At 42.8% G+C, this 13,362-nt stretch overlaps 1 protein-coding gene across 1 annotated transcript in view; it reads left to right on the plus strand.

Annotated features, from left to right (window-relative positions):
* Positions 1 to 13,362, plus strand: part of LOC126474310 (proton-coupled amino acid transporter-like protein pathetic) — a 129,911-nt gene that overhangs the window by 52,251 nt on the left and 64,298 nt on the right. The window contains exon 5 of the mRNA XM_050101776.1: positions 12,927 to 13,011. Within this exon, the coding sequence (XP_049957733.1) occupies positions 12,927 to 13,011 (85 nt within the window). The remainder of the gene's footprint in view (positions 1 to 12,926; positions 13,012 to 13,362) is intronic.

Raw genomic sequence — 13,362 nt, forward strand, 5'->3', positions numbered from 1 at the left:
TTTTTAATTTATATTGCTACGTGAGGTTCTTGAAGATTATGAGTAATTTCAAAGTACGTTTGGTCTTCTTTGTAATTCTTCTAATAAATGAACTGTGTAAAACAAAACGTACTATATAGAACTGTTGTATGGACTGTTTTACAAAGGGACGATAATCGATAGTTGTAGTGGGATAGTCAGTTGTGTGCAATGTCGTAGCTAACACGCGTGTCATTGTGTAATCGTGCTAGACAAAAAACACACGATAATTTACGACCGCGTTCTTATGTTTCGCTCACGCTTCAAACTGAATTTCGACGTGGACGCTATGAAACAAAAAGGCTGTGTGAATACTGTGACCTTCGTGGAGTACTATAAACAGCGGTGACAATGTACACGCAAGTGAACAGTGATTGCCGTTGGTAGAACTGAACAATTTGTATACACAGGGTGATAGTGGACTATATGAAACAAAGCCGTCGTAACTTCTGAACGCCTTGTGTTGGGACGTTCAAACTGGACCGCCGGTCGCAGGTCATGATGGGAATCAGTATGCTTATGCGCTGTATGGTTTTGTTCAGCGATGAAAACCACTTTCTTATGGATGGGTTCGTCAGTAAGCAAAATTGGTGCATTTAGGGGACTGAGAATCCGCATTTCGCGATCGAGAAGTCTCTTCATAATCAACGGGTGACGGTATAGTGTGCAACATCTAGTCACGGAATAATCGGTGCGATATTCCTTGATAGTACGGTGACTGCCGAACGGTACTTGAAGGTTTTGGAAAATGATTTCATCGCCATTATCCAAAGTGACCCTGACTTCGACAAGATGTGGTTCATGCAAGACGGGGTTCCACTCCATCGAAGCAGGAGAGCGTCTGTTGTCTGGAGGAGCGCTTTGGGGGCTGCACTCTGGCTCTGGGGTACCCAGAGGCCACTGGCATGGGCCTTGCTTGGCGTCCATGTTCTTCGGATCTGAACACATGCGACTACTGTTTGTGGGGCTGTATTTAAGCAATAACGCCAGAAGCATTGCTGAGCTGAAAACAGCCATACGTGAGGTCATCGACAGCATCGATATTCAGAACTTCAGCGGGTCACGCAGAATCTCGCTATTCGTCAGCACCACTTCATCGCCAATGATGGCAGGCATATCGAACGCGTCGTAACTTAAGTCTCAATATCTGTAGTGATGTTTACATGCTGAATAAAGAGTGCGCTCGCCGTAATTAGTAAATAATTTAAATTTCTTTTCCAATCAAGAACAACTACCAAGGTAAGAAACATAGAAGTAGATGTCTTCCGTGTAGGAAAGAAGCTCATGACACTTGATAAAGGCAGGGCCTGCGGTCCAGACTGTATAACCGTCAGGTTCCTTTCACAGTACGCTGATACAATAGCTCCATATTTATCAATTATATACAACCGCTGGCTCACAAAAAGATCCGTACCTAAAGACGGTAAAATTGCTCAAGTCCCACAAATACCCAAAAAGGAAAATATTAGTAATCCTCTGAATTAAAGGTCCGTATCACTAACGTCGTTCTGCAGTAGGATTTCGGGATTTCTGAACATATACTGTATTCGGACAATATAAATTACCTCGAAGAAAACGATTTATTGGCACACAGTCATCACGGACCCAGAAAATACCGTTCTTGTGAAACACAACTAGCTCTTTATACTCATGAAGTAATCAGTGCTGTCGACAGGGGATGTCAAATTTATTCCATATTTTTAGATTTCCAGAAGGCTTTCGACACCGTTCCTCACAAGCGTCTTCTAATCAAATTGCATGACTATCGAATATCGCCTCAGTTGTGTGACTGGATTCGTCATTTCCTGTCAAAAAGGTCATAGTTCGTAGTAATAGACGGGAAGTTATCAAGTAAAACAGAGATAATATCCGGCGTTCCCCAAGGAAGTTTTATAGGTCCTATATTGTTCCTGATCTATATTAACGACATAGGAGACAATCTGAGTAGCCGTCTTAGACTGTTTACATATGATGCTGTCATTCAACGTCTTCTGAAGTCATCAGATGCCCAAAACGAGTTGCAAAATGATTTAGATAAGATAGCTGTATGGTGCAAAAAGTGGCAGTTGACCCTGAATAAAGAAAAGTGTGAAGTCGTTCACATGGGTAATCCACTAAATTTAGATTACACGGTAAGTCACACAAATGTTAAGACTGGAAATTCAACTAAATACTTAAGGATTACAATTACAAATAACGTAAATTGGAACGATCACATAGATAATGTTGTGGGCAGAGCAAACTGCGATTCATTGGCAGATCACTTAGAAGGTGTAACTGGTCTACTAAAGAAACTGCTTAGATCACGCTTGTCCGCCCTATTCTGGAGTATTGCAGTGCGGTGTGGGATCCCCATCGGGTGGGACTGACGGATGACATCGAAAAAGTTCAAAGAAGGGCAGCTCGTTTTGCATTATAGCGAAATACGGGAGAGAGTTCCACAGGCATGATACGTGAATTGGAGTGGCAATCATTAAAACAAAGGCGTTTTTCGTTGCGACGGGATCTTCTTATGAAATTTCAATCATCAGTTTTCTCCTCCGATTGCGAAAACATTCTGTTGGCACCTACCTACATGCGGAGAAATTATCATCACGATAAAATAAGAGAAAGCAGGGCTCGTGCAGAAAAATATAAGTGCTCATTTTTCCCTCTCGCCGTTCGAGAGTGGAAAGGTAGAGAGACAGCTTGTAGGTGGTTCATGAACCCTCTGCCAGGCACTTTGTTGTGAATAGCACAGTAATCACGTAGACGCAGATGTAAATGTAGTTATAGTTAATTAATTGTCACCGTGCAACTGAGCTGTAAACTAATGTACTTTAAAGTTGTTATCTTGTTTGGAACACAATAAACTGCTGCGCGTGTAAAACATTAAGTACCGTCATGAAGACTTCGCTTCAAACTGTTTATGACGTGTGACACTGTTTTTGTCAGTAGGGTGAATTTGCGATCGCGATTGCTAAAAGCGGACAAACTGTAACTTTGCGATCTACGAGTCAAAGTGAATTTTATAATGTTTCAAAGCTGTGCACGGAACGTGAGTGACGTAGTCGCTTGTGTAAGAGACGGTATTGTCGTGCAATTACGAAACCGAATTTGTACATTAACACTTGACCAGCCCATGACAACAGGAATCTGACGAAGGGTGCTGTTGCCTGGCAAATCATACTCTAAGCAAGAGGATGTGCCCATTGCAGTTTCACAACTGATGGAACTACAATAATTATACTTTCAACACCATCGAGCCGCCATCTATGTACAACGTACAGACCACGCAAAAATAACCTGCAGTGCATGGCACTCTTTTCTATGAACACTAAAAGCATTTTAAACAGCTCCAAAAGTAATTTCTTCTGATTTCGTGACAGACGTTTCTTAATATTTGCTTTCCTTAAAATTAATGTTGCTTCTGCAAAGAATGTTTCTATATTGACATTGTTGATTCCGCCATTAACACAAGTCGATACTACCTCCTCTTCGTTTTATTATGGTGTTTATTTTTGAATGTGCTTTTAACCTGTCTTTTGGACGCTTCTATTTCTACATACGTGGATAGCGTTTTATCAAGTGAATTAACTTTTTTTGTGATATGTGATAACCCGCGTAAGCTGTGTCGTCTGCCATTAGATTCCGACAACCGACCAGTCGCAGATAGGTGGCCCGTCCGCTATTGGTGAAAGGTACGCCATGTAGATGGGAATTTTGAATCTGACTGCTGTCACTTACGTAATCTGTGTTTACAGTCAATAGGGCCTCATATTGCGGCATACTCATTACCAAGCGCAAGTTTATTTAACTGTGCCAGGCGCTTAAATGTGATTTGCAGAGTATCCACGCGGATGTAGATGTTTATTTATTGTTTATTTATAGTCTTGAGAGTAAGCTTATCCATTACGGCTATTTTAGAACCCGTGACTGTTAATTAAATGTAAATACATAAAACTGCAACCAGTCACTTTTTTGATAGTTATTTATAACTCCATGAACCTGTTTTCGAACCTTTTCAGGTTCATGTTCAAATGGTTTTCTGGAAGTTACATCACTATTTCTAGCATAATGCTGGGTGCTGTGTCTATAACAAGAAGATTGAACATGCATTAATGTATCGCCATGAGTATTGTATATCTGTCGATATGGATGCAAAATTTTAGTTTTGTACTTACTGCGACGGCATGGACAGGTTTTTTCTGTTAGTGTCCATCTATCTCCTTCCATTTTGATGTCCAGTTGGTATATCACTACACACATTTTTACACAATCTGTATGCATTTACACTGTGATTCCTATAGCTAAAATAAACAAAATGTATCATTACTAATATTCCAGATCATGTTAATGTAAGAACAGAAATAAGTCAACAGTTCATTCGAAGCTTTGTTATTGTTTTTTTTAAATTTATATATGAAGTTTATGGTCATGCAGAGAGCTGAAACTCATTGCACATACTAAACTCTGCATTATTTTATTTCAGGGCACTCATGTTAACGCCAATCTTGATTAAAGTATTAGGTCATAAACTGACTGTATTATACGTCAATATACGAATAGAAATAAAATATCAGATCATTAGAAGCATGTTGTTGCAGTAATTCGTTTATTTATTAATTCCATTTTGAGCTCTCAGTTAACGCCAGTATGATTGAATTATTTACCCATATATCGATTTTAAAGCGTGTTGTTGTTGTTGTTGTTGTGGTCTTCGGTCCTGAGACTGGTTTGATGCAGCTCTCCATGTTACTCTATCCTGTGCAAGCTTCATCTCCCAGTACCTACTGCAACCTACATCCTTCTGAATCTGTTTAGTGTATTCATCTCTTGGTCTCCCTCTACGATTTTTACCCTCCACGCTGCCCTCCAATACTAAATTGATAATCCCCTGACGCCTCATAACATGTCCCACCAACCGATCCCTTCTTCTAGTCAAGTTGTGCCACAAACTGCTCTTCTCCCCAATCCTATTCAATACCTCCTCATTAGTTACATGATCTACCCATCTAATCTTCAGCATTCTTCTGTAACACCACATTTCGAAAGCTTCTATTCTTGTCCAAACTAATTATCGTCCATGTTTCACTTCCATACATGGCTACGCTCCATACAAATAGTTTCAGAAACGATTTCCTGACACTTAAATCAACACTCGATGTTAATAAATTTCTCTTCTTTAGAAAAGCTTTCCTTGCCATTGCCAGTCTACATTTTATATCCTCTCTGCTTCGAACATCATCAGTTATTTTGCTTTCCAAATAGCAAAACTCCTTTACTACTTTAAGTGTCTCAATTCCTAATCTAATTCCCTCAGCATCACCCGACTTAATTCGACTGCATTCCATTATCCTCGTTTTGCTTTTGATGTTCATCTTATACCCTCCTTTCATGACACTGTCCATTCCGTTCAACTGCTCTTCCAAGTCCTTTGCTGTCTCTGACAGAATTCCAATGTCATCGGCGAACCTCAAGGTTTTTCTTTCTTCTCCATGGATTTTAATACCTATTTCGAAATTTTCTTTTGTTTCCTTCACTGATTCCTCAATATACAGATTGAATAACATCGGGGATAGGCTACAACCCTGTCTCACTCCCTTCCCAACCACTGCTTTCCCTTTCGTGCCCCTCGACTCTTATAACAGCCATCTGGTTTCTGTACAAATTGTAAATAGCCTTTCGCTCCCTGTATTTTACCCCTGCCACCTTCAGAATTTGAAAGAGAGTATTCCAGTCAACATTGTCAAAACCTTTCTCTAAGTCTACAAATGCTAGAAACGTAGGTTTGTCTTTCGTTAATGTAGCTCCTAAGATAAGTCGCAGGGTCAGTATTGCCTCACGTGTTGCAATATTTCTACGGAATCCAAACTAAACTTCCCCGAGGTCAGATTCTACCAATTTTTCCATTCGTCTGTAAAGAATACGCGTTAGAAATTTGCATCCGTGACTTATTAAACTGATTGTTCGGTAATTTTCACATCTGTCACCACCTGCTTTCTTTGGGATTGGAATTATTATATTCTTCTTGAAGTCTGAGGGTATTTCGCCTGTCTCATACATCTTGCTCACCAGATGGTAGAGTTTTGTCAGGGCTGGCCCTCCCAAGGCCGTCAGTAGTTCTAATGGAATGTTGTCTAGTCCCGGGGCCTTTTTTCGACTCAGGTCTTTCAGTGCTCTGTAAAACTCTTCACGCAGTATCGTATCTGCCATTTCATCTTCATCTACATCCTCTTCCATTTCCATAATATTGTCCTCAAGTACATCGCCCTTGTATAGGCCCTCTATATACTCCCTCCACCTTTCTGTTTTCCCTTCTTTGCTTAGAACTGGGTTTCCATCTGAGCTCTTGATATTCATACAAGGGGTTCTCTTTTCTCCAAAGGTCTCTTTAATTTTCCTGTAGGCAGTATCTATCTTACCCCCAGTTCCTTACATTTGTCCTCTAGCCATCCCTGCTTAGCCATTTTGCACTTCCTGTCGATCTCGATCTCGTTTTTGAGACGTTTGTATTCCTTTTTTCCTGCTTCATTTACTGCATTTTTATATTTTCTCCTTTCATCAATTAAATTCAATATTTCTTCTGTTACCCATGGATTTCTACTAGCCCTCGTCTTTTTAACTAATAGGTCCTGTGCTGCCTTCACTACTTCATCTCTCAAAGTTACCCATTCTTCTTCTAATGTATTTCTTTCCCCCATTCCTGTCAATTGTTCCCTAATGCTCTCCCTGAAACTCTGTACAACCGCTGGTTTAATCAGTTTATCCAGGTCCCATGTCCTTAAATTCCCACCTTTTTGCAGTTTCTTCAGTTTTAATCTACAGTTCATAACCAATAGATTGTGATCAGAGTCCACATCTGCCCCTGGAAATGTCTTACAATTTAAAACCTGGTTCCTAAATCTCTGTCTGACCATTATATAATCTATCTGAAACCTTCTAGTATCTCCAGGATTCTTCCATGAATACAACCTTCGTTCATGATTCTTGAACCAAATGTTAGTTATGAATATGTTATGCTCTGTGCAAAATTCTACCAGGGGGCTTCCTCTTCCATTTATTAGCCCCAATCAAAATTCACCTACTACGTTTCCTTCTCTTCCTTTTCCTACTGTCGAATTCCAGTCCTCCATGACTATTAAATTTTCGTCTCTCTTCACTAATTGAATAATTTCTTTTATCTCATTATAAATTTCATCAGTTTCTTCATCATCTGCAGAGCTAGTTGACATATAAACTTGTACTACTGTAAAAGACGTGGGCTTCGTGTCTATCTTGGCCACAATAATGCGTTAACTATGCTGTTTGTAGTAGCTTTCCCAGAATTCCTATTGTTTTATTCATTATTAAACCTACTCCTGCATTACCCCTATTTGATTTTGTATTTATAACCCTGTATTCACCTGACCAAAAGTCTTGTTCCTCCTGCCACCGAACTTCACTAATTCCCACTATATCTGACTTTAACCTATCCATTTCCCTTTTTAAATTTTCTAACCTACCTTCCCGATTAAGGGATCTGACATTCCACGCTCCGATCCGTAGAACGCCAGTTTTCTTTCTCCTGATAACAACGACCTACTGAGTAGTCCCCGCCCGGAGATCTGAATGGGGGACTATTTTACCTCCGGAATATTTTACCCAAGAGGACGCCATCTTCATTTAATAATACAGTAAAGCTGCATGCCCTCGGGAAAAATTACGGCCGTAGTTTCCCCTTGCTTTCAGCCGTTCGCAGTACCAGCAAAGCAAGGCCGTTTTGGTTAGTGTTACAAGACCAGATCAGTCAGTCATCCAGACTGTTGCCCCTGCAACTACTGAAAAGGCTGCTGCCCCTCTTCAGGAACCACAAGTTTGTCTGGCCTCTCAAAAGATACTCCTCCGTTGTGGTTGCACCTACGGCACGGCTATCTGTATCGCTAAGGCACGCAAGCCTCCCCACCAACGGTGAGGTTCGTGGTTCTTGGGGGGGGCTTTAAAGCGTGCAAGCTAGAAAACAAATAACATCTCTCAGCGAAGTAGGTCTATGTCATGTCTTTTTGTCAAGATCTTTGTAACAACCGTCTGTTGTATACCACATGCTGGATACCGGTAAAGTTTCCCTATCACAGTGTAAAAGCATACAAGTTGTGTTGGCCATCAAAATGAAAGCATACAGACGGACTCTAAGAGAAAATATCAAACTCTGAGGTGGATACGTTATTTAATGTCGGAAGTACAAGATGTTCTTTTCAATTCAAATAATATAAGTCTGTGGTCCAAATTGCGAGAAGTATATCTCTGCGTATCGTTTTCCTCGCCTACGTCGCAGTTCGTGGCACGACTAACACAGCATTAATGGCCGTTATGGATAAATTTCGCATCTCCATTGCGTCATTTTCTTCACATACGTCTATGATCCAAGAGCGTCTAATTATCAGCATTTGGACACAAAAGACAGGTAAAGTGACAGAGAGCAGTCCTTGATCACCATCCTGAATCTCAATGTCTTGTTAACCAGAAATCTGACCACAGTGCCACATGGAGTGTGTGTATGCGACACTGTTAGTGGCGGCCCATCAATCTGCAGAGTATGTTAACCCTTTCACTGACGGTATTTATCTAAAGTAACAATTTTCCCCCATAGCTATACGCAAGCACTAGGAGTCCTAACGCAGTGTATTCCTCAGTCGTCCATTGGTGACGAACTGTTGTCGGCGTCTACCTCTGTAGTGCACTATTTTGTCACGAGGTGGCAGACATATTGCTAATTGCTAGAGAACTATGAGCTGACAGAGAGTGCGAATGAGAAAAGGTTTTATCACGCAGGTTGGCCGGTTCAATTTCATGAAAAATACACTCCTGGAAATTGAAATAAGAACACCGTGAATTCATTGTCCCAGGAAGGGGAAACTTTATTGACACATTCCTGGGGTCAGATACATCACATGATCACACTGACAGAACCACAGGCACATAGACACAGGCAACAGAGCATGCACAATGTCGGCACTAGTACAGTGTATATCCACCTTTCGCAGCAATGCAGGCTGCTATTCTCCCATGGAGACGATCGTAAAGATGCTGGATGTAGTCCTGTGGAACGGCTTGCCATGCCATTTCCACCTGGCGCCTCAGTTGGACCAGCGTTCGTGCTGGACGTGCAGACCGCGTGAGACGACGCTTCATCCAGTCCCAAACATGCTCAATGGGGGACAGATCCGGAGATCTTGCTGGCCAGGGTAGTTGACTTACACCTTCTAGAGCACGTTGGGTGGCACGGGATACATGCGGACGTGCATTGTCCTGTTGGAACAGCAAGTTCCCTTGCCGGTCTAGGAATGGTAGAACGATGGGTTCGATGACGGTTTGGATGTACCGTGCACTATTCAGTGTCCCCTCGACGGTCACCAGTGGTGTACGGCCAGTGTAGGAGATCGCTCCCCACACCATGATGCCGGGTGTTGGCCCTGTGTGCCTCGGTCGTATGCAGTCCTGATTGTGGCGCTCACCTGCACGGCGCCAAACACGCATACGACCATCATTGGCACCAAGGCAGAAGCGACTCTCATCGCTGAAGACGACACGTCTCCATTCGTCCCTCCATTCACGCCTGTCGCGACACCACTGGAGGCGGGCTGCACGATGTTGAGGCGTGAGCGGAAGACGGCCTAACAGTGTGCGGGACCGTAGCCCAGTTTCATGGAGACGGTTGCGAATGGTCCTCGCCGATACCCCAGGAGCAACAGTGTCCCTAATTTGCTGGGAAGTGGCGGTGCGGTCCCCTACGGCACTGCGTAGGATCCTACGGTCTTGGCGTGCATCCGTGCGTCGCTGCGGTCCGGCCCCAGGTCGACGGGCACGTGCACCTTCCACCGACCACTGGCGACAACATCGATGTACTGTGGAGACCTCACGCCCCACGTGTTGAGCAATTCGGCGGTACGTCCACCCGGCCTCCCGCATGCCCACTATACGCCCTCGCTCAAAGTCCGTCAACTGCACATACGGTTCACGTCCACGCTGTCGCGGCATGCTACCAGTGTTAAAGACTGCGATGGAGCTCCGTATGCCACGGCAAACTGGCTGACACTGACGGCGGCGGTGCACAAATGCTGCGCAGCTAGCGCCAATCGACGGCCAACACCGCGGTTCCTGGTGTGTCCGCTGTGCCGTGCGTGTGATCATTGCTTGTACAGCCCTCTCGCAGTGTCCGGAGCAAGTATGGTGGGTCTGACACACCGGTGTCAATGTGTTCTTTTTTCCATTTCCAGGAGTGTATTTGGGTATCTTTATCTAAATTTACATAAAATAAAAGGCAATTTAGCAATGGAAAGAGTTAGTTGCTCATGAGTTATTTCGTAGATTTTTATCACAAAAACCACTTTTTTTAATATAAATCCTTCATAGCTTTCAACAAGACTTATTGATAAAAAAAAAACAGAAAACACTAAAATAACTTTTCCTTACAATTTGAAAACAGTACTAGATGACGGATTTATGCTCGGAGGCCTTCTTTGTATTGTTGTCTGTAGATTCCGGGCTTCATCTAAGTTTTCTTTTCTCTAATACTGATCCACAATATATCTACTACTACGTAGACACCGAGATTGTTAGAGACACAGCAACAGTTTGGATTGGATAATGATGAGGAAGACATTCTGCTTTTTAAACGAATCATTCCAGCATTAGGAAAACATCTGGGTAGTTGGGTGGAGTCTGAAGGGCAATCATCCGGATTGCGATCCCGTTGTCTTGAGCGCTGTACGTCATTGTTACAACACAGATGCGGACTTGGCGTTTCTCCCCCTGCGGACTTGGCGTTTCTCCCCCATGTGACGTAATGGGCGAGTTGTGGCGCCCTGGATATATTGTATGTTCGGAGTTGGGGCGGCCGCACAGGACGCTCGCCAAAGCCGCGGCCCGGCAGCAACCACGTGGTCCCAAACGTTAGCTAAGCAACAGCGTGATGCCGCACAACGGCCGGTCCAACCGCGTGGCTGGGAATTCCATAGTGACGCTGTGTTGATGAAGGAGACGCGCCGGGAGTGCCAAAGATGGCGGACTTTGTTAAACCCTAATGGCATACATTTCACCGTTCGTATAGAAATTAATAGCAGCCAGATGAATAACGATACCTCAAAAAGAAACATGTACATTACCATTATTTGCACGACGATTCTGATGGTGTAATCAGATATTCAATATCTTTATTAGTTTAAAGTTTAGTATCTGACTGTAAATTATACGAGTAACACCCAGCAACGAATTTCCAAGATATAAACGCGTCATCCGATTTTGTTGGTCGCCGTGTCTTTAGAAAGCTATTAGTGTAAACCTAAATTGGTATGAATTACAGGCATGTAACTTGAATAGTACATGAGTTACTGGAGGACAAAGTGCCCGATTACTATCGATTGCGTCTGAACATAAGTACTCCACAGTTACACGAAAAAACGGTAGCAGCATGCTTGTAAATATATTTATTCGTCTATGTCTTTGTTTATATCCGATATATACTATTGATGACGAAATCGGTTAAATATTTACTGTGTGTTAGGAAGCACAGAGACATTAGGCTCCTCGCCTACCTTTTGCTTTTCAATTGTTTATGTATTTAATAATGTGTTTTAGAGCGTGTTTATGGTCCAGCCGTAGGAATATTTATTTAATTTTAAGTTATTTAAATGTACCTCCAGTACTTCGTGTATGTTTCATTATGTTTGTGAGTGTATATTGGGTTGAAGACAGGGCGGGAGCGCTCTAGCCAATCACAGCGATCGTTGCAAAAAGGACACGTGGAGAGACTATGGAAGTGGGGAGGCGCATCGTTTCCGGGGAGGACACGTGGCAGTTCGGAACAGTGCGGCGCGAGGGAGTACGGTACAGGACACGGGGCGGGGGGGGGGGGGGGGGGGCCGAGGGAGTGCTGGATGCGACGGCGCGAGCGGTTTGCGCGTGGTCGCGGCAGATAGAAATACTTCGGAGTGCCGACTTGAGCACTTCTACAGTGAAGTAGTGTGCGTGGAGAAGTGAATATCTCGCAATCTATGTTGTTGTTCTTAACTAATTAAATGCAGTAGGAATCTATTGTTTCCCTGTTAATTAACTTATATTTTATTTAATTGCTGGACCATCGACACCAATAAGTGTTTTGCAGAAATATACCGCATTCTCAAAAGTACTTCTACTATCGTACCCATCACAAAGTCGTTAAGACTCTACCTGCAGATTTTATTTAATTGCAATCTTTTATTTATAAATTTAGTTGCTACATTCATAATTCGCAATTGCCGAGTGACAGAAACCTTAGACCATTCGATTCAAGTCCGTATACCTATAGCCGGCCGAAGTGGCCGAGCGGTTCTAGGAGTTACAGTCTGGAACCGCGCGACCGCTACGGTCGCAGGTTCGAATCCTGCCTCGGGCATCGATGTGTGTGATGTCCTTAGGTTAGTTAGGTTTAAGTAGTTCTAAGTTCTAGGGGACTGATGACCTAAGAAGTTAAGTCCCATAATGCTCAGAGCCATTTGAACCATTTTCGTATACCTATCGTATACTGTAGACTGAGCAGTATTTGGCCTGTAATGCGGCAACTACGTATCCCAGCCCCTAGACAACGAAACCAGCCAAAACTTTTAATATTGCAACGCTGAGTCGGTGGGAACGTAGTTGTGGGCCACACCATCATACCATGTCATTCCATATTGTTTGATAGTTCGCACCCAGAAGCAAAGGAAATGACCGCAAGCCACCTGCTGCAGGATTTTAACTTTATTGCGAATTTTCATATTAGAAGCCTTTGACGCTCTCCCTAGAATTTGCTCTATTGCATAAACGTAAATAAAGATCCGTATTTATGTGGTCCACCAGAGAAATTTCTCTAAGTCCACATGAATTTCTGGATGCCGTTATTACCCATGCTGTTTCTTGTGATGTTGTTGCAGGACGTTTGTCAACATAGCGCTGCTGACCACCTACTACAGCACCTGCTGCGTCTACCTCATCTTCGTCGCGTCGAGCATCAAGCAGGTCAGCAGATTGGGCCATGTGTCATCAAAACATTGCAGACGATGTTGCACTATCACCTGTCGCATCTTTATGTTTCATGTACATTCCCGTTATAACAATATCTGTTTTTGTGTAGAGGTATAGCTGGACAGTATGTTGAAAAGTATTCGAATCTCGACTTTCATTACTGCCAGACAATGTTACTCTATCAGCATTCGTAGATGTGCAACAGACACTGCCACTGACCCTGTATTATATAAGTTTTTTAATGTTTTTTCAAATGTTCTTTATTCCAGTCTTTGATCACAGTATAAATTCCTTCGACGATGACCGGTTTCTGTCAGTAATGACCATCTTCAGATCTACAATATA

Source organism: Schistocerca serialis, chromosome 4 (assembly GCF_023864345.2).
Source record: "Schistocerca serialis cubense isolate TAMUIC-IGC-003099 chromosome 4, iqSchSeri2.2, whole genome shotgun sequence".
Classification (NCBI taxonomy): domain Eukaryota; kingdom Metazoa; phylum Arthropoda; class Insecta; order Orthoptera; family Acrididae; genus Schistocerca; species Schistocerca serialis.